This window comes from Salmo salar, chromosome 22 (assembly GCF_965601325.2).
Source record: "Salmo salar chromosome 22, fSalSal1, whole genome shotgun sequence".
NCBI lineage: Eukaryota > Metazoa > Chordata > Actinopteri > Salmoniformes > Salmonidae > Salmo > Salmo salar.
This window is the reverse complement of record NC_138312.1, coordinates 37,723,266-37,745,959: the sequence shown is the minus strand read 5'-3', so window position 1 is coordinate 37,745,959 and position 22,694 is coordinate 37,723,266. Positions and strand designations below refer to the sequence as shown.

General features: G+C 43.6%; 1 protein-coding gene across 2 annotated transcripts in view; it reads left to right on the top strand.

Annotated features, from left to right (window-relative positions):
- LOC106583321 (RNA-binding protein Musashi homolog 1) overlaps nt 1-22,694 on the top strand; it is a 43,763-nt gene that overhangs the window by 4,391 nt on the left and 16,678 nt on the right. For both annotated transcript variants that reach the window (XM_014167377.3, XM_014167376.3), the window contains exons 5-6: nt 12,797-12,838; nt 13,276-13,368. In XM_014167377.3, coding sequence (XP_014022852.1) covers nt 12,797-12,838; nt 13,276-13,368 — 135 coding nt within the window. The remainder of the gene's footprint in view (nt 1-12,796; nt 12,839-13,275; nt 13,369-22,694) is intronic.

Genomic DNA, 22,694 nt, shown 5'->3' with positions numbered 1-22,694 from the left:
ATTAGCAACAATATCCTCTTTGATAACACCTGTTGCAGTCGCTACAAACTAGCCTACAACAGAAGATAGCTAGCTAGACAGTGGGAAAACTACTGCTCGCTATTGCACAGTGACCTGTTGGCCTTTGAGAAGGCAGAAGTTTCCATACATTTTTGGAAAAACGGTTCCACCCATTACAAGTCTAAATGTGATTGGTTGATTCCACTGTCACTCCAAAATGTTGCCCTAATACAGTTGAATGGCTATCTCGCTTCTGATGGCCTAGCCAATGGCAGACTTAGCTAGCTAGATTTATCTCCCCAGACACTCCGGTCTTGGTCTTGAATCGGTCTGGCTTTAGGTGGTCTCGAACACAACACTGGTTTACTTGAATGGAAATGTCAGTTCTATTCATTCTAATTCTATGGAAATCACTGTAGTGTTTGAAGCCGACTGGTGATGCCACACACAGTAACATAACCGTTGACGAAGCTTATGTCTAAACACTTTGTTGTTCATGGCCAACACAAAGATTGATTGCTGCTAATATCAATATTTGAATGACTATACAAGGTGTGAATATGTGTCTGTGTGACTTTGTGTTGAATACAGCTTTGTCAGCAATGGATGTGTGGGTGTTTCTCCATCCTCCACCCCTCGATACATACTCTCACATGTGCACACACTACTATTACCACAAACACACACTGCCTGGCCCTGGAGGGGGAGGATCGAAGGCAAGTGTGCTTACATGAAGCAGGTCTGTTGCCCTGGGTGAAATCATTCACATCCACAGGGGACATTATGGTGACTCCACAGCCTAGTGGGACTTTTGTCTTCATGATCAATGCAGCATGTACTGCTGCCACCCAAAGGACAATAGCCACTATGTCATAAAGACATACAGTTGACGTTGGAAGTTTACATACACCTTAGCCAAATACATTTCGACTTAGTTTTTCACAATTCCTGACATTTAATCCTAGTAAAAATTCCCTGTCTTGGGTCAGTCAGGATCACCACTTTATTTTAAGAAAGTGAAATGTCAGAATAATAGAGAGAATGATTTATTTCAGCTTTTATTTCTTTCATCACATTCCCAGTGCGTCAGAAGTTTACATACACTCGATTAGTATTTGGTAGCATTGCCTTTAAATTGTTTAACTTGGGTCAAACGTTTCAGGTAGCCTTCCACAACCTTCCCACAATAAGTTGGGTGAATTTTGACCCATTCCTCCTGACAGAGCTGGTGTAACTGAGTCAGGTTTTTAGGCCTCCTTGCTCGCTCATGCTTTCACAAATGTTCTATAGGATGATGTCTTGAGATGTTGCTTCAACATATCCACTTCATTTTCCTACCTCATGATGCCATCTATTTTGTGAAGTGCACCCGTCCCTCCTGCAGCAAAGCACCCCCACAACATGATGCTGCCACCCCGGTGCTTTACGGTTGGGATGGTGTTCTTCGGCTTGCAAGCCACCCCCTTTTTCCTCCAAACGTAACGATGGTCATTATGGCCAAACAGTTCTATTGTTGTTTCATCAGACCAGAGGACATTTCTCCAAAAAGTATGATCTTTGTCCCCATGTGTTGTTGCAAACCTTAGTCTGGCTTTTTTATGGCGGTTTTGGAGCAGTGGCTTCTTCCTTGCTGAGCGGCCTTTCAGGTTATGTCGATATAGGACTCGTTTTACTGTGGATATTGATATTTTTGTACCTGTTTCCTCCAGCATCTTCACAGGGTCCTTTGCTGTTGTTCTGGGATTGATTTGCACTTTTCGCTCCAAAGTACGTTCATCACTAGGAGACCGAACGTGTCTCCTTCCTGAGCGGTATGACGGCTGTGTGGTCCCATGGTGTTTATACTTGCGTACAGATGAACGTGGTACCTTCAGACATTTGGAAATTGCTCCCAAGGATGAACTAGACTTGTGGAGATCTACAATTATTTTTCTGAGGTCTTGGCTGATTTCTTTTGAGTTTCCCATGATGTCAAGCAAAGAGGCACTGAGTTTGAAGGTAGTCCTTGAAGTACATCCACAGGTACACCTCCAATTGACTCAAATTATGTCAATTAGCCTATCAGAAGCTTCTAAGGCCATGACATCATTTTCTGGAATTTCCCAAGCTGTTTAAAGGCACAGTCAACTTAGTGTATGTAAACTTCTGACCCACTGGAATTGTGATACAGTGAATTATAAGTGAAATAATCTGTCTGTAAACAATTGTTGGAAAAATGACTTGTGTCATGCACGAAGTAGATGTCCTAACCGACTTACCAAAACTATAGTTTGTTAACAAGAATTTTGTGGAGTGGTTGAAAAACATGTTTTAATGACTCCAACCTTAGTGTATGTAAACTTCCGACTTCAACTGTATTTACATTTTTGTCATTTAGCAGACGTTCTTATCCAGGGCAACATACAGTAGTAGTGAGTACATGCTTTGTCATACTGCCCCCCACATGGGAATTGAACCCACAGCTCTGTCGTTGCAAGCACCATGCTCTACCAACTGAACCACACTGCAATAGTTGTATAGGATATTGTTTTACAGGTCCTTAGTTACATAGCTTTGACTAAACTAAAATGTGTTTTTCAGTTACAATTCACCTCTTCAATATAGGTAACACTTTATGATGCAATAATATGCCTATTATAATGTTTTCGCAAAGCAAATGCACTGGTGTTATAGCTACAGTCTATAGATTCTACAGTAATTACAGTAAAATTTGTGGGTTTTGTGTATACAGTAAGCACATTGTCATAACATGGTAGAGATACAGTATGTTTGTGAAGACGTTGAGTTGTATTCATACGACCACCACTAAATGAATCACCTGTTCAAGACAGATAAAAATACTATTACGTTAACTATCCTATAAATAGATCGCACCATTTATATCTTGTTGTTTACTTGATCGAGGTGGTAATGTTTTTTTGTGTAACCCTGTTGGTATTTTATAGCCTGGTTGCCTTCTCTGTTCAGCTATTACATTCCACTCCTTGTACATATCTTTGGCAAATGACACAAAGAGTTGACTGTTACAGAGACAGGTACCCAGACTAGGTATTTTACACGTCAGAAATGGTTTGAAATCAGGAGCAGATGTGTGGGTTGGGTATCATGGCGATATCTCTGTGGATCCTGGTGACAGTAGGCCTTGTATTGTCAGAAGTGTGTGTGTGCGTGTGTTTCTCAATCTGATCTTTGAATATCTGATCAGCTTGGTGACATTTAACGACCCGGGGCTCTACTGTGTCGATGTGTGTGTGTAAAAGTGTGATGGTCAATCATTGAGTTACCGTGTCTGGATGACGCAGCACATAATGTTTGAGAATGAGAGGGGCGTCTGTGATGCTAATGCTAGGCCATAGGTAGGAGGAGGCCAAGCCTCTGAAATCACAGCAGGGTTTGGTTTGGGACATGAAAGGAGATTTATGTGGCCATGTTGAGGGTTGAACGGCAGGGACACCATTTTTGATTTATAACAATATTTTGGTGCAGCTCACCGTGTTATGTTTCGGTGTGCTGAAAATGTCTGGTGTGCTGATTTCACATACAGTACGTCAATGGATAAATTGTATCTCTGTGTAATTGGGAAAAAAAGGTACTCAATTTTGGTGTTCCCGTCTCCCTTACTCTGTCTCTCTCTTTCAATTCAATTCAATTTGCTTTATTGGCATGACGTAACAATGTACATATTGCCAAAGCTTGCTTTGGATATTTACAATATGAAAATAATAAGAATCAAAATTGTCAACGGGACAACAGTAACAACAATAACCAAGGGTCAAACCATACATTGAACAATAACATACAGTTAGCATACAATAAGCATACAGTAGAGGACATGTGCAGGTTGATTGGTCTGTCAGACACTGTCCTTCATCTAATGGCAGGCAGCAAAGGAGTGCGCTGCCAACCACAGCTCTCCGCGTCCTCCCCCAACAGGACGGGTAGCCTACTCTCATCAGAGAGCTCTTTGAAACCTTGAATAAGGGTTTCAAATTTGGGGAAATGACACTCTCTAATTGTTTTATATTTTTGACATTTTGTCAGGAAATGCAGCTCTGTCTCAGGTTCTGCTGTTGTGCAGTGGTTGCACAGCCTTTCCTCTACAGGGAGCCAGGTTTTCCTGTGTCTACCCTTTTCAATAACAAGGCTGTGCTCACTGAGCCTGTACTTTGTCAAGGTTTTTCTAAGGTTTTGATCAGTAACCATGGTCAAATAGTTAGCCACGGTGTACTGTCGATTTAGGGCCAGATAGCACTGCATTTTGCTTTGTACTTGTGGTTGTGTTTCCCAATAAGCAATGTTGTTTTGTTTTGACTGTGTTGTAATTTGGTTTATTCTGATTGATTGGATGTTCTGGTCCTGAGGCTTCAGTGTGTTAGTAGAACAAGTTTGTGAACTCAGCCCCAGGACCAGCTGAATGAGGGGACTCTTTTCTTTGCTCAGCTCTTGGCATTGCAGGGCTTGGTAATGATATGAGAGGGGCCACTGTATTTTAGATGTTTCCAAAACTTAATTTCTCTTTTTTGAGTTTTTATTATTAGTAGATATTGGCCTAATTCTGCCCTGCAGGCATTGTTTGTAGTTTTCCTCTGGACATGTAGGATAATCTTACAGAACTCTGTATGCAGGGTTTCAATGGGGTGTTTGTCCCATTTGATGAAATCTTGTTTTGCAAGTGGACACCACACCTTGCTGCCATAAAGTGCAATTGGTTCAATGACACATTCAATTAGTTTTAGCCAAATTTTAATAGGTATTTCAATTTGAATTTGTTTTTTAGTGGCGTAGAATGCCCTGTGTGCTTTCTCTCTCAGTTCATTCACTGCCTCATTAAGGTGTCCAGTTGAGCTTATTTTTAAACCTAAGTAATTGTAGTGTGTGCAGTACTCTATATTTTGTACCAATTGAGAACTTTGGTCTAATTCCCTGAGATCTGGATCTTCTCTGGAAAATCATTATTTTTGTCTTTTTGGGGTTTACTGCCAGGGCCCAGGTCTAGAAGTACTTCTTTAGCAGGTCCAGGCTCTGCTGTAGACCATGTGCTGTGGGTGACAGCAGGCATAGGTCATCTGCGAAGAGTAGGGATTTAACCTCTGATTTGTGGAGACTAACACCAGGGGCTGAGGATTTTTCTAGACTAGTGGCCAATTCGTTGATGTAAATATTGAAGAGTGCAGGGCTCAGATTGCAACCCTGGCGAAGGCCCCGCCCCTGGTTAAAGAATTCTGTTCTTGTCTTGCCAATTTTAATGCTGCACGTATTGCCAGTATACATTGATTTAATTATGTCATATGTTTTACCTCCTGCACCACTTTCAATAACTTTGTAGAACAGTCCTGTATGCCAAATAGAATCAAATGCTTTTTGGAAGTAGATAAAGCAAGCATATAGTTTGGTATTATTTTCGTGGACATGTTTATCTATCAGGATGTGTAGGGTGTAAATATGATCAGTCGTGTGATGTTTTGGTATAAATCCAATTTGGCTTTTACTCAAGACGTGCTTATTAACAAAGTTTAGAACTCTTACATTTATAATACTACAGAAAACCTTCCCCAGGTTACTGTTCACACAAATGCCTCTGTAATTGTTAGGGTCAAATTTGTCTCCTTCTTAAAGATTGGGGTTATGAGTCCTTGATTCCAGATGTCAGGGAAATAACCTACACTCAGGATCAAATTAAACCGTTTTAATATAGCCAATTGACATTTTGCACTAGTGAGTTTGAGAATCTCATTTAGGATGCCATCAGGTCCGCATGCTTTTTTAAATTTGAGGGCCTAAAGTTTCTTATAGAGCTCCTGGTCAGTAATTGGGGAGTACAATGGATGTTGATTGTCCTTTATAGCTTTTTCTAAACCATTCAACTTCTCATGAATTTGGCGTTGTTCTGCGTTTGTGTCAATTTGAACGGTGTTGTAGAGTGTTTTAAAATGGGTTGTCCATATGTCACCATTTTGTATCGCTAATTCCTCATTTCGATTTTTAATTTTTTCCCCAATTTTGCTAGAAGTTGTTTGTGTTTATGGACTCTTCAATTAGTGTCAGGTGCTTGCTGTTGTACTGTGCTTTTTTGGTTCTGAGTGTTTGTTTATAGAGTTTTAAAGTCTCACAGTAACGAAGGCATAATTCACCATTATTTGGGTCTCTGTGCTCCCTTGTGGATGGCTATTGTTTGACCAGCATGAGATGAGAAGGAGAGTGAAATTCCTTTCTGGAATTAGAAAGAATGTTCCACGCTTTGAGTGTTTTTTTTTTTCTATGCTAACCCCATGGAGGGGGAGAAAGAAACAGAGAGAGAAAGTGAGAGAAAGGCCAAGGTGAATGAGAAGGGTTTGGCAGTAGGAATGGGGGCAAGTTTAAGCACTTTGAAAAGCAGTGACAATACGCTTGACACTGTAAAATCAAAGAGCTGGGGACAAATAGAAGAGATGTGATGTATTTCTGCCAACTACGTGATTAGGAAAGTCTGTGTTACTAATTGTAATGTTCAGATAGAAAACATAGCACAGTCTAATCATATAAAGGAAAGGGAAAGGCGGATACCTACACCTCACACACATGGTTATGGGCTTAAAAAAAGTAGCCACCTGTACCATGTCAGGTATAGAGTTGAAATTGATTTGTTTTTGAGTTTGCATTCCACCCATGAGGCCAAAGAGGGCGCTTTTGGTCACTGACTGCAGGAAAGGGCTACATCATGCAGTGATGTCAAGGGTAGTTTTGCATGAAAATGTGAGTTATTTGCCCATATCTCAAGTTAGGCCTCGGCCCTCAGAAGCCAACATCTGGACGACTTTCATGTTGTTTTTGACAATGACACTATTGACCAATTGAATAAGTTTTTATGAGTGATGTATATTGGTGATGTTTTGACATGAAGATAGAGTTCTACTTGTTTGGCTGCTTCAGAGGACTTGGACACATGGCAGTAGTGTGATGTAGTGCATAGAAAAGGGGACCTGTTTTGTTTCCTGGTCTGCAGTAGGACTATCCAGGGTCGCTTTTTATTAGTGCACCTAATGGAAAAGGTTTTGTACTGGAAAATGGAAATTAGTCTTTCTTATTGGACTAGTCTGTGTAGTCATGTCTAAGTAATTTTTCTTCCATTTGATGCCTAATGAACATGACCCTGGTCCCATTTTGACTATGCAAAACAAATATAGTCTATTACTAATAGACTTTAGCATGTCAAATTGTCTTCACTAGTACAAAGTAAGTTTGGATTGCATGGATTTCCAAAGCACGTAGTCAAATTCCAAGCCCACACAATTTTTTGTTGATATTCTAGCACAACACAGCTAAGTACACCAATCAGTTTATTAGGTATGTTAGTCCTGCTGCGTTGAATATACTCATGAAGAGTGTGAGAAAGAGAAATAGCTTTGGTTACACTTTAATATCATATTTGAAGGTCTGGTTAAGGGCTTGTAAGTAAACATTTCATGGTAAGGTCTACACTTGTTGTATTCGGTGCATGTGACAAATAAAGTTTGATTTGATTTGGTCATAAACTGCCCATAAACGTTACTATTACATGTAGTTAACCATTGCATTAGATTAATACACAATTATGTTGATTATCATTTAGGCAGATTACTGGCCCGATTACAAACAATGCTTTATACATACATGTATTTACTGATTTTAATACATACATGAATGGACAGTCTACTGATGTTAGTAATTCTAGAGCAGTTTAGTGATGACCACTGCTCCCGAGTGGTGCAGCAGTCTAAGGTACTGCATCTCAGTGCTAGAGGTGTCACTACAGATACCCTGGTTCGAATCCAGGCTGTATCACAACCGGCCGTGATTGCGAGTCCCATAAGGTGGCGCACAATTGGCCCAGTGTTGTCCGGGTTTGGCCGGTGTAGGCCGTCATTGTAAATAAGAATTTGTTCTTAACTGACTTGCCTAGTTCAATTTTAAAAAATGCCACAGGCCTGGTTAAAGGTAGCTAGCAATGCTGAGATGCCTCACCAAGAAAAGGCTATTAAATGTTTTTGTCACGAGGGTATAACTCATTACTGGACTCAGAGCAAGCAACGAGATTTAGCATGATGACAAAATCTGCTATGCTTGCAAATCTGATCATTGGATTTGGCTGTGTGTCTGTTTACTGATGGGTGATTGGTCTCCATATGGGGTGAGACCTAAAAATTCTAAATATGGGGTGAGAACTAGGTTAGCATTAACATTAGCTGTTAGCAATGTCGCAGGTCATGGCTCTGTGGAGATTAGCTCTCTGGTCGTGACAGGCAGAGGAGACGAGAAGGGGATGGAGGAGAAGATGGAAAGGAAGAGAGAAACAGAGAGGCCCTGGTCTGTAATTAGTATGGATCTGAAAGGATACCTAATCGGATTGAAGGAAATAAAGTGGTTCTTCTGAAGTATAGCATCATCCCTGAGTGTGTATCTTCCCTCCTGAAAGAATTTATCAAGTCACACATGCATGAAAACACACACACACACACACACACACACACACACACACACACACACACACACACACACACACACACACACACACACACACACACACACACACACACACACACACACACACACACACACACAGAGGTTGTCCTAGCTGGGTCTTAGGGGTAGGGGGACTTCGTTAACTAATTACTCTGCCATTGTTCAGCTGTGCAGATTGACCCCGATAGCCCAGACCCAAATCCAATCGCTGTCCACAGAGTGGTACAATAGCCTAGCCACCTTCCAAAAGTCTTGTTATGGCTGTTTCTAAACAGATTTTATAATGTCTTGAATTATAAGATGATAGGATAGCACATTTTCGTTAACTATTTGTGTATGTTTTCCTCACAAACATTTTGTGAATGAGAGTGTTAGAAAAAGCAGTGATTTGGTGGAGCATATTGTGTGGTTGTGCGTGTTTTAGGTGTTTAACCGCACAATGAGTGTGTGTGTGTGGGGGGGGGGGGTCCCCTGTTCCTCTGTGAGCCCATCCCCTGTTCCTCTGTGGGCCCATCCCCTGTTCCTCTGTGGGCCCATCCCCTGTTCCTCTGTGAGCCCATCCCCTGTTCCTCTGTGAGCCCATCCCCTGTTCCTCTGTGAGCCCATCCCCTGTTCCTCTGTGAGCCCATCCCCTGTTCCTCTGTGGGCCCATCCCCTGTTCCTCTGTGGGCCCATCCCCTGTTCCTCTGTGGGCCCATCCCCTGTTCCTCTGTGGGCCCATCCCCTGTTCCTCTGTGGGCCCATCCCCTGTTCCTCTGTGGGCCCATCCCCTGTTCCTCTGTGGGCCCATCCCCTGTTCCTCTGTGGGCCCATCCCCTGTTCCTCTGTGGGCCCATCCCCTGTTCCTCTGTGGGCCCATCTGTTTTTTCCAACTTTTGTCCTGTTAATTAATGAAATCAGAAGGGCTGCCTTCTGGGCCAGGACTCCCTGCACACAAACTGGGTTTTTTTTGTTTTGAAATGAATGGCCACGCTCTCTCTTTTCCCTTCTCTCACATCTTTTCCTCTCTTCCTCGATCTAGGCATATCTCCCTTTCTCTTTCCTTCCTTTTCACCCTCCCCTTCACTCCTCTTTGGTTTACATTTACATTTTAGTTTAGCAGACACTCTTATCCAGAGCGACTTACAAGAGCAATTAGGGTTAAGTGCCTTGCTCAAGGGCACAGATTTTTCCCCTCTAGGATTTGAACCTGCGACGTTTCGGTTTCTTGCCCAAAGGTCTTAAAGGGATACTTAAAGCAATACGGGCGTTTATCTACATCCACAGAGTCTGATGAACTCGTGGATAACTTTTATGTCTCCGCGTGTAGTTTGAAGGAAGTTGATAACTAGTCTTAACGCAATTCCTAACCAGCGTTAGCGCAATAACTGGAAGTCATACCCATAGACTTCCAATCATTGCGCTAACGCTAGTTAGCATTGGCTCGCCGAACTACCTCTTAACTTCCTTCAAGACATAAAAATTGTATCCACGAGTTCATCTGTAGATAACAGGCCTCATTGCCAACATCCCAAAGTATCCCTTAACCACTAGGCTACCAATAGACTACCTGCCGCCCTAGTTCTTACTGTTTATTCAGTTCATTCTTGCTTTCATTCTATCTCTTCCCCCATCCCGATCCAAAAAAGAAACAAATTCATAAGATAAAAATGTGAAAGTAACAGTAGTGCTGTGAGAGTATAATGTGAATGTTGTAAGACTACAACTTTTTATGTTGTTTTCTGCCTTTGCGACATGTGTTGGGTGCTAATGATGATTTGTAATGCCTTCACTTTGTTTGTTTGTTTCAGTTTTAAACATATCTGGATGGGTTTGGCAGTTTGAGGTGACTATCGGATGTAGTCTAGTCTTAAAGGGATACCTCGGGATGTTGGCAATTAATCTACTTCCCCAGTCAGATGAACTTGTGGATAACGTTAACCAATGACTGGAAGTCTGCTAGCGTTAGGTATCTCCTATCATGCTAGCAGATACCAATAGACATCCAGTCATTCCTTCGTACTAGACACAGAGACAATGAAATGGTATCCATAAGTTAATCTAGCTCTGGGGAAGTAGATAAAGGGCCTCGTTGCCAAAGTCTCAAAGTATTAATTATTTGTTACTTTATTTCTTAATTTTTGGGGTATTTTTCTTAAAACTGCATTATTGGTTAAGGGCTTGTGAGTAAGCAATTCACTGTAAGGTCTACACCTGTTGTATTCGGCGCGTGTGACAAATAAAATTTGATTTGATTTGTATTCCTTTAACATAAAGCACTCAACCAATAGGCTCTGGCTTGATGGGATCCTTCTCTGCTCTCTAGTATCCACCTGAGATGTATGTCACAAAGCAAGAAGTTGGCCGGCTAACATTTATAAACTCAGTTAGAACTTTATTACTATCATTCTCTGCTTTATAACGTAGAATATGTTATTAAGTCAGTTATACCATTGCCATTTTAAGTTGTTATTTGCAATCAAGGACATGTTTCTGAATATTTATGGATGTTAGTTGGGAAATTGCTCCTGGTTTGTGGAATAGACCGATTTGGGCTAAACTAAAAGTTTCCTATAGCGGCCATGTAGGCCCACATTCACTGTACTATTGATACCTATATATACCTGCTTTCTGCATCATTCTAGGTGCTGTAGATCTGTACCCTGTCATGTCTTTATAATGTAATGATATTAAACAGCATGGCAAGATGTAGCCTATGTAGCTTATAGCACAACTCTAGTAGTCGATACTTTAGGTCCAATACTTAGTTAGGGGTGTTGGTCCATTTCTCTTTGTTGCGTTTTTCTATCTTTATGACAAACATGCTTTGTTTTACTGATTCATGAGCACTAGAGGGAACATGAACATGCTTGATAGGAATGTTTTGAAATAAAATGGCACTAAACTATTGGGATGATCAGGCTCTTGTTTGACCCAAGAAATGATTGTTTGTATCATGGTGTGATCACTCTGCCACAAGGGCCAATTCAGTCAAGTGTCATTAGGCATATGTATCGAGCGACAAGTGTGAGATCATCAGTAGAATTCATGGTTTCTTCCTGGCATGTGGAGTAAATGAGAAGCAGAATTTGAAAAGTTCCAGGTGCTCAACACTCGACAAGAGCTGTTGTGCCACACCTGCCAACGTAGCCATGCTATGTAGTCCCCTTCCGTCGTCAACTGTACCCTCTGTCACTCTGAAGGCAGCCGGAGATGACAGTCCTCCCCTCCTCTCCGTCCTACACCATGGGGTGAGGAGGAGCCCTCTGTCTCACTCAAACATCAGCCATTAATGTGTCATTTAGCAGATGCTTTTATCCAGAGCGACTTAAAGTAGAGTGAGTACATACACTGAGTGTACAAAACATTAAGAACACCTACCTAATATTGAGTTGCACTCCCTTTTGGCCTCAGAACAGTCTCAATTCGTCGGGCATGGACTCTACACGGTGTCGAAAGCGTTCCACATGGATGCTGGCCCATGTTGACTCCAATGCTTCCCACAGTTGTGTCAAGTTGGCTGGATGTCCTTTGGGTGGACGACCATTAATGATACACACACTGGTAACTGTTGAGCGTTAGAAACCCAGCGGAGTTCCAGTTCTTGACACACTCAAACCGTTGCACCTGGCACCTACTACCATACCTTGTTCAAAAGCACTTTCCTAATGTTTTGTACAGTCAGTGTAGATTTTAGTAGTATGTAACCCCAGCATGAATGGAACCCATAACACTGCCATTCCTAGACCAATGCTCATACCAACAGAGCCTCACACGACCGCGGCCCCTGATTTGACTTGAAAACCTGAGCCTTTATGCAAATCCTCCACGGCATACAATGCTCTGATTTGCACAGAAGCTTTTTTCTCGGTTCAGACAGTGTTTTCCACAAGTACTCACTGTCAACATGAGTCTATTCATTGATATACTGTGTGAATTTAAAGTGTTGTTTTGCTATTGTAGAGTATTATACTGTGGTATGCTAGCCTGGTCCCAGATCTGTTCTTGCTGTCTTGCCAACTCATATGGCGTGACCATAGGAGTTTGCCAGACAGACAAGCAGATCTGGGACCAGGCTAGTGGTATGCAGTCTGCCACTACATTGGATAAAGTCATATAATTCCAGTGTATCACAGGTTGGGGATTGTCATAGAAATGGAATGTAATACCTTTCAAATACCAGAAAAGCTTTGTATCATAAAGTTTGTATCGTTCATGTTTGTGGTCCATTGTCTTGAACTTTGAGTCACCATTACCAGTATGATCTCTAAATGTTTTTCTCCACCTGTTTCTAACACATCGTCTCTCCCTTGCTCTCTCTATCTCCCTCTCTTTCCAGATTGATCCCAAGGTGGCGTTTCCTCGTAGAGCCCAGCCCAAGGTGAGTTCTCATCCCTGACAGGGTTAACTCCTAGACGCCAAGGTGACGTCACAGCCGCCATGTACAATCAGGGGAAGCCTGCCTGCCGCACAAGATTATGTTCCTATATTCCGTTCACGTGATGAAGGAGCAGCAATCCTCCGTCCTCCCTTACCCCCAACCTCATCTGACCTGTATATGACCCCGATACATAAGAAGCGGGGGGGCTCTACCAGCCTAAAGACTCATGCACACATACACACTCATACACACAGTCACACACTGGGTCAAATGAATTGTGTTATTACTGTACTATGCTGTTCCGAGTGCGTGGCAAACCCCCTCCCTAGATATTTTTTTACTGCTTAACAGATCTTAGAGCTTTATTATCTGAAACATCTACCTTTTCAATTTGCTGTGTGTTAATGATTGTGTGTCCTCTTCCCCTGTGTTGTCAGCTGGTGACCAGGACAAAGAAGATATTTGTGGGAGGTCTCTCTGTGAACACAACCATCGAAGACGTCAAGCAGTACTTTGACCAGTTTGGAAAGGTAAATGTGACACACTGTCTTAAGACACGTTTGTTGACATGATCAGGGATCGGGAACTTGCAGGCCGCTTGCAGACAGACCACCGTTTGAAGGCCCTCGGATAAAATGTTGATTTTTTGGGGAACTCAACTTACTGTTGTGAGGTAGAATAGTAGACCAAGGTGCAATTTCGAAATGTGTTTGTCCATCAATGGGTTTTCTCTTGTTATGTCAGTCCCTGATAGTCACTCAATTAACCCATGTCAGCTAACGATTTTTAGATTGGCCAGCTATCTAAACTTGTAGTAATCAAGGTCGAATTAGAGCCCGGCGGGCCCTCATTGATTTTGTTAGTCAGTGTAACTCAAATATCATATTAAAAACTGCAAACACTTCTTTCCACCCTATGGCAAAATGTTTAGAATGGCAGGAAATTAGCTGTACAACATTTTTTTGTAGCCGCCACCCCATCAAAGTTACCCATCCCTGTACTACATGTATATATTGAGTCAGTAGTAGTTCTCCAGTTCTCCCCCCATCACTCTGTATCTCATGTTTTCTCAGTCTATTTGTGTCCCTTTTTCTGTAATGGGTGCGTGCTGGTGGCAGGGAAGTCAGGCGCAGGAGAACGAACTTGGTATAAACGGAGTCGTTTAATAAGTGCTAACAAAACTCTGAAAACCAAACTATACAAAATAATAAAAGTGAGTACAAAACCCGTCGCGCACCAGAACATAACTTGCACATCACATACAAACAAACAATCACCGACAAGGACATGAGGGGAAACAGGGTTAAAACACAACATGTAATTGATGAGCTTGGAACCAGGTGTGATGTAAGACAAGACAAAACCAATGGAAAATGAAAAATGGATCAGTGATGGCTAGAAGGTCGGTGACGTCGCCTGCCGAACACCGCCCGAACAAGGAGAGGGACCGACTTCGGCGGAAGTCGTGACATTTTCTCTCTTTTTCTCTTATTCCACATTTTGGTTAGAGACAGGGTAAGCGTGGCTAATTTCAGAGAACAGTTGAAAGGGAGGAAGGAGAAGAGGGGGAGAGGGATCTCAACAACATTATGTTTGATATTTACTGTCAAAAGGCATTCTGATGGATATTAGCACTTCTGTCTTCCATTTTTCTTCCGTTGCTGTTGTTTGAGTTGCTTCGGCTGTTAAATTTTTCTTCCAGTCAGTTAAGCCTATTTGAATGAGATGCAGTGAAAGGCAAACTCATGCTGGGATGACAGAGGAGTGGCTAGAGAGAGAGAAAGAGGGAAGGGGGAGAAAGAGGGGCACCTCCTGGAGAGAGGTTGGGGTACTCAGAAGGGAAGTGTTTTCAAACTGCAGGAGAGAAGAGGAACACAGACATGTATGAGAAGAACCAACTCTCACTCAAATGTAAGAGAAGTTCCAAATAGGCTGAAGAACAAGTGTCATAAAGGGATGATAAGTGGAACAGTTGGAAAGAAAGTTGACAAACAGTCTTGAATCAATGGGAAGGAAGAGGGGGAGAGGTGTTAGGGAGAGAACGAGTGAAGAGGTGGGAGGTGTTAGGGAGAGAACGAGTGAAGTCGTGGGAGGTGTTAGGGGGAGAACGAATGAAGCGGTGGGAGGTGTTAGGGGGAGAACGAGTGAAGAGGTAGGGAGGTGTTAGGGGGAGAACAAGTGAAGAGGTGGGAGGTGTTAGGGGGAGAACGAGTGAAGTGGTGGGAGGTGTTAGGGGGAGAACGAGTGAAGAGGTGGGAGGTAATAGGGAGAGAACGAGTGAAGAGGTGGAGAGTTGTTACAGAGAGAACGAGTGAAGAGGTGGGAGGTGTTAGGGGGAGAACGAGTGAAGAGGTAGGGAGGTGTTAGAGGGAGAACAAGTGAAGAGGTGGGAGGTGTTAGGGGGATAACGAGTAAAGAGGTAGGGAGGTGTTAGGGGGATAACGAGTGAAGAGGTGGGAGGTGTTAGGGAGAGAACGAGTGAAGAGGTGGGAGGTGTTAGGGAGAGAACGAGTGAAGAGGTGGGAGGTGTTAGGGGGAGAACGAGTGAAGAGGTGGAGAGGTGTTAGGGGGAGAACGAGTGAAGAGGTGGAGAGTTGTTAGGGGGAGAACGAGTGAAGAGGTAGGGAGGTGTTAGGGGGAGAACGAGTGAAGAGGTGGGAGGTGTTAGGGAGAGAACGAGTGAAGAGGTGGGAGGTGTTAGGGAGAGAACGAGTGAAGTGGTGGAGAGTTGTTAGGGGGAGAACGAGTGAAGAGGTAGGGAGGTGTTAGGGGGAGAACGAGTGAAGAGGTGGGAGGTGTTAGGGAGAGAACGAGTGAAGTGGTGGGAGGTGTTAGGGGGAGAACGAGTGAAGCGGTGGGAGGTGTTAGGGGGAGAACGAGTGAAGAGGTGGGAGGTGTTAGGGAGAGAACGAGTGAAGTGGTGGGAGGTGTTAGGGGGAGAACGAGTGAAGCGGTGGGAGGTGTTAGGGAGAGAACGAGTGAAGAGGTGGAGAGGTGTTAGGGGGAGAACGAGTGAAGAGGTGGAGAGGTGTTAGGGGGAGAACGAGTGAAGAGGTAGGGAGGTGTTAGGGGGAACGAGTGAAGAGGTGGGAGGTGTTAGAGAGAGAACGAGTGAAGAGGTGGAGAGGTGTTAGGGGGAGAACGAGTGAAGAGGTAGGGAGGTGTTAGGGGGAGAACGAGTGAAGAGGTGGGAGGTGTTAGGGGGAGAACGAGTGAAGAGGTAGGGAGGTGTTAGGGGGAGAACAAGTGAAGAGGTGGGAGGTGTTAGGGAGAGAACGAGTGAAGAGGTGGAGAGTTGTTAGGGGGAGAACGAGTGAAGTGGTGGGAGGTGTTAGGGAGAGAACGAGTGAAGTGGTGGAGAGGTGTTAGGGGGAGAACGAGTGAAGTGGTGGGAGGTGTTAGGGAGTGAACGAGTGAAGAGGTGGAGAGTTGTTAGGGGGAGAACGAGTGAAGAGGTGGAGAGGTGTTAGGGGGAGAATGAGTGAAGGGGTAGGGAGGTGTTAGGGAGAGAACGAGTGAAGAGGTGGAGAGTTGTTATGGAGAGAACGAGTGAAGAGTTGGGAGGTGTTAGGGGGAGAATGAGTGAAGAGGTGGGAGGTGTTAGGGAGAGACCGAGTAAAGAGGTGGAGAGTTGTTACGGAGAGAACGAGTGAAGAGGTGGAGAGGTGTTAGGGGGAGAACGAGTGAAGAGGTGGGAGGTGTTAGGGGGAGAACGAGTGAAGGGGTGGAGAGGTGTTAGGGGGAGAACGGGTGAAGAGGTGGGAGGTGTTAGGGGGAGAACGAGTGAAGGGGTGGAGAGGTGTTAGGGGGAGAACGAGTGAAGAGGTTTGAGCGAGAGAGTGTAGTTAGGGAGGGAGGACAGTGGGGAGGAGGAGGAGAAGGGTCTCTAAATCTGAACTAATCTAATGCAACAGCTGCTCTTGCCACAAGACCCCCCCACACACAAAAAAAACCACACACACACACACTATCATAAACACACACACCCCATCCCAAAACACAATCTTACCCCCTGCACCTGTCTCAGTCTGTTGCCTTGGTGACCTGCTTTAGCCAATGTCCCTTGGTAATTTAGCAGTATGTCTGTGTGTGAGGCTTATGTCTCACACTCACCAACTTAAAAGACTGTGTCCTGACTGTCTTGAGCAGCAGTGGACAAAAAACCTTCTAGAAAGGCAGAATCACCATCCCCTTAGAAGGGGCTTAATGATGTCACTTTGAGGCGGAGAGAGAGCAATAAACTAAAGGATGGAAGAGACTGAGAGAAAGGGGGTAGAGGAAAAAGAGTTCTGGTGGAGGATCCTGACAAGTATCTCCGCATAGAGGATGCTTGGGCCAAATAAAATCTTTGCAGATTTCCACATTGGGCTTCCAGCATTTGATTTGTACAGCAGCGTGTTTTGGAGGGAGTTTGTCACTTACGTCCCACCTACGTAACAACCAGTGGAATCCTGTGGCGCGTTATTCAAATACCTTATAAATGCTATTACTTCAATTTCTCAAACATATGACTATTTTACACCATTTTAAAGACAAGACTCTCGTTAATCTAACCACACTGTCCGATTTCAAAAAGGCTTTACAACGAAAGCAAAACATTAGATTATGTCAGCAGAGTACCCAGCCAGAAATAATCAGACACCCATTTTTCAAGCTAGCATATAATGTCACAAAAACCCAGAAGACAGCTAAATGCAGCACTAACCTTTGATGATCTTCATCAGATGACACACCTAGGACATTATGTTATACAATACGTGCATGTTTTGTTCAATCAAGTTCATATTTATATCAAAAACAAGCTTTTTACATTAGCATGTGACGTTCAGAACTAGCATACCCCCCGCAAACTTCCGGTGAATTTACTAAATTACTCACGATAAACGTTCACAAAAAGCATAACAATTATTTTAAGAATTATAGATACAGAACTCCTCTATGCACTCGATATGTCCGTTTTTAAAATAGCTTTTCGGTGAAAGCACATTTTGCAATATTCTCAGTAGATAGCATCACAGGGCTAGCTATTTAGACACCCAGCAAGTTTAGCACTCACCAAAGTCAGATTTACTATAAGAAAAATGTTATTACCTTTGCTGTTCTTCGTCAGAATGCACTCCCAGGACTTCTACTTCAATAACAAATGTTGGTTTGGTCCCAAATAATCCATAGTTATATCCAAATAGCGGCGTTTTGTTCGTGCGTTCAAGACACTATCCGAAAGGGTAAATAAGGGTTACGAGCATGGCCCATTTCATGACAAAAAAATTGTAAATATTCCATTACCGTACTTTGAAGCATGTCAACCGCTGTTTAAAATCCATTTTTATGCCATTTTTCTCATAAAAAAGCGATAATATTCCGACCGGGAATCTGCATTTAGGTAAACAGACGAAAGAAAATAAAGCATGGGGTCGACTCGGGCACGCGCCTAAGCCCATAGTACTCTGATCGGCCACTTGCCAAAAGCGATAATGTGTTTCAGCCAGAGGCTGCCTCGATATCGTTCAGCTTTTTCCTGGGCTCTGAGAGCCTATGGGAGCCGTAGGAAGTGTCACGTTAGAGCAAAGATCCTCAGTCTTCAATAAAAAGAGCCCAGATGAACAACAACTTGTCAGACAGGCCACTTCCCATATAGAATCCTCTCAGGTTTTTGCCTGCCATATGAGTTCTGTTATACTCACAGACACCATTCAAACAGTTTTAGAAACTTTAGGGTGTTTTCTATCCAAAGCCAATAATTATATGCATATTCTAGTTACTGGGCAGGAGTAGTAACCAGATTAAATCGGGTACGTTTTTTATCCGGCCGTGTCAATACTGCCCCCTACCCCCAACAGGTTAACAATGGATAGTCTCGTCAAATCATCTGGCACTGTAACGCGGGTCGTCTAATGGGGACCAAGACGCGCCGTGTGACGTGCTCATAATTACTTTTATTTAACTCAAAATCAAACAAACAACAAACGACCGAAAACAGTTCCGTCAGGTGCAACATACACAAAACAGGAAACAACCACCCACAAAACACAGGAAAAAACACCCCTACTAAATAGGACCTTCAATTAGAGGCAACGAGGAACAGCTGCCTCCAATTGAAGGTCAACCCAAGAAACTTAAACATAGAAATAGACACACTAGAACAAACATAGAAATATACTAACATAGAACCTAAACCAAAAACCCCGAAACACATAAAACAAACACCCCCTGCCACGCCCTGACCAAACTACAATAACAAATAACCCCCTTTACTGGTCAGGACGTGACAGGCACGCTCAACAGAACTGTCAATTTCTTACCGTTATTGTCTGTGCACTTCCAAATTAGGTCAATGTCAGTCTAGTGCAAAACGTAAGCCCTTTTTTCTTTGATGTGATTGACCAACCGGATGTAACTGTACATGGGTTGCTCAACCGAGCCGATCCCAGCGCTCACGGGCGACCATGTTTATCTGGGAAGCAGGTCAGAATCCCACAGAGACACGTCTCATTTTACGCCCCTGCCTTGCCTGGCCAGAAGTCCGCTGTGTTCCCCGGCACTCTGTCCTGGCGTTCCCACTATCCCATTCCCAGACCTGTCCTCCCAAACAGTACTGGGAAACCATCGGATAGCACTCTACCTCAAAGTACAGTGCAGTAATACCACAGCACCAGCTTCACTTTGAAGAGTCAGTAAACTATAGGCCTAATTTTGTCCTTCAAAATGGACGAGCGAGATGGGGGAGGGGTAGTGGAGGTGTGGAGATAGAGGGAGGGGAGAGATAGAGGGGTGGACAGGCCAGACGGATAAGTTGGGCTCCAGTCAGCCATGTGAGTTTGCAATTAGAGGGCTTCACTGGACACTTTGTCTGCTGGCTTGTTTGGAGAGCTGGGTGGAGAGAGGGATGAGAGAGAGGGAAGGAAAGAGAGCTAGGGAAGAGTGAAACAGAGAGGAGAGAGTAAGGTGGTTGAGGTGAGAGTGTGACTGAAAATGTCTTCAGAACGTTCATGAAAAGTTCCTTGTGAGAATGTTATGTGCCATGCTGTAAGGGGCATGCTCTCTCTGCTGGGCAGTGAGTGTGAACTGTGCTGAGGTAAATACTAGACACTATAGTTCAGCCAGATAGTATTAAACTGCTCTGGACACAGTGGACAACAGGCTGATTACCTTTTGACTTTGGCCTGGAGGCTAACTTTCCTCTCAAACACAATGCTAGCTTGTTGCATATCCTCGTGACTCTGTAACTGTTGGCCTAACACTTTTGTTATTGATACTGACGGCAATAAAGCTTTCCCACAGCTATAAGCTTCAAGATGTTAGCTAGCTAGTAAATTCGTATAATTCACCATTAGCCATCCACACAGCTCGATAATAGGGCTAAAGGTGGCTGTTTTGTGTTCACACCCACACGCGTTAGCCTAATGCTAACAGGGACCTACTTGAACATGTAACACACCGCTTATGATAACATGTCTCTGGTGCTGCAGCTGTCCACTTGCTGTCCCTGTCCCGACTGTGCTCTGTCATTGGGTTTAAATGTCACGCCCTGAACATAGAGAGCCCTTGTTTCTCTATGGTGTAATAGGTCAGGGCGTGACTAGGGGGTAGTCTAGTTTAATATTTCTATGTTGTGTTCTAGTTTATATTTTCTAGGTTGGTGTTTTGTATGATTCCCAATTAGAGGCAGCTGGTAATCGTTGTCTCTAATTGGGGATCATATTTAAGTAGCTATTTTTCCCACCTGTGTTTGTGGGATGTTGTTTTGTGTTCGTGCCTGTGCACCACGTAGTCACGTTTAGTTGTTCGTTTATTTGATTTATTTGTTTTATTTGTTTTTGCTTGAAGTTTCACTTTGGAATAAAGATGTGGAACTCTACACACGCTGCGCCTTGGTCCCGTTCCTACGACAACCGTGACATTAAAGGACCGTAAGGGTGAAGGGAGAGGAGGGAGATAAAACTGAATGAAGGATAGAGGGTGGACTGTGTGTGTGTGTGTGTGTGTGTGTGTGTGTGTGTGTGTGTGTGTGTGTGGAAGAGAGAGAGACTCACTTGGACTAACAGGTCTCCAACCCTGACCTTTTCCATATTTCATGGTCACACGCAGGGACACACACCCAGATACATACACTCACACACAAAATCTTTCTGCCACATCCTCTCTCACAGTCAGAGAGACAGATGCACACACGCACAGCTTGTGTGAACTTTGTTGTCAGATTGAAATAAACTAAATATATTTTTTATATGCACTGCTTTCATTAAGACACTATCAGATGATCTCAAAGGTTAGAAATCAAACTGAGTCTAGAGCTTTCCTCCACTCACATTTCACCCTGTGTTAAGTTTCATTACACTTCGCTGATAGGTAATGAAAATAGCAATGCAGTCATGCTGTGTGTGCGTGTGTTAGCGTTGGTACAACTGATAATGTCTCTCACTGGCAAAACATGGAGTAGTTTCACAGTTTCTCTATTAGAGGAGACTTTGTGCTAACTTTCTTAGGAGAGCGAAGAGGGGAGGGAAGGAGGAGGTCAGCATGAATAGGGCTGCAGGGAGTGGGATAGAAAAAAAGAAAAGCGGAGGGAGAGGAAGAATTAAATGGGTGCGTGTTGACAAAGCCCCCTCTTCTCTTTGTTCTCTTTCCCTGCCTCTCCCTCAGTCTGTCTTTCTGTCCATCCAACCCTCTCTCTCTCCCCCAACTCTTTTCTCCTTTTCACTCTCGACCCACTCTTTCGTATGCACCAATCCCCCTCCCATCTTTATTCTGTCCTGAACTATCTCTCGCTTCCTCTCTTCAAGTCCACGCAAAATTCATTTTCTCTCCTTCTAGTAAGCCCTTTTTCAACTGTGTCCCCCTCTCTACATCCCCCCACCCCTCTCTCTCCCTCTCTGTAGTTCTATTCATAGTGAGAGTAGTGAGAGGAGGGTGAGTTCTCCTAATTTAAATTCTTTACAGGGTCTCCATGGGAATAGTAAACTTTGTGGAGAGGAGAAGAAAGAGAGAGAGTGAAACAAAGAGAGAACAGGACACAGAGTTTGTGAAAAGCTTATCCCCCCTACTAAACAGAGAGAGAGAGAGAGAGAGAGAAGGGGGAGAGAATAGTCCCTCCTACACTCTTAGAAAAAAGGGTTCCAAAAGTGTTCTTCAGTCTCTCTTCTGTGTAAAGGGTTCTTTATGGAACCCAAACGTTTTCTACCTCGAACCAAAGGGGTTCTACCTTGAACGAAAGGGGTTGTACACTGAACCAAAATGGGTTCTTCAAAGGGTTCTCCTATGGGGACAGCCGAATAACCATTTTATGGTTCTAGATAGCACCTTTTTTTCTAAGAGTGTGGAACTTTGGGAGTGAGTTAAACAGCGACTCTTTAACTTCACAGAGATGGGACCTCCTCTTCCTATCTCTTCTCATTCTCCGCTTTTCTCTTTACCTCCCCCACATTCTTTCCCCTGTCCCCCCTTCTTTCTGTCCTCCTCCTTTGTCACCTGTCACCCCCCTGCTCCCTTCCTCTTTCTCCATCTGTTGGCCCCCTCTCCTCTCTTGCTCCAAAGGACAGGCCCTGAAGGGGGGACAATGAAGCCCCATGCTGTGTAATGGCCTGTGTGTGTGTGTGTGTGTGTGTCTGTGTGCGCGTGCGTGGTGTCCAAGCTCATCTCTCTCAATTAAATTAAATTCAAACGGTTTTAATGGCATGGGAAATGTGTTTACATTGCCAAAGCAAGTGGAATAGACAATCAACAAAAAGGGAAATAAACAATCAGAAATGAACAGTAAACATTACACTCACAAAAGTTTTAAAAGAATATAAACATTGTTATATTATTGGCTATGTTGTAACAGTGTGGAAAATATTGCTGCTGTGGTGGCACACTG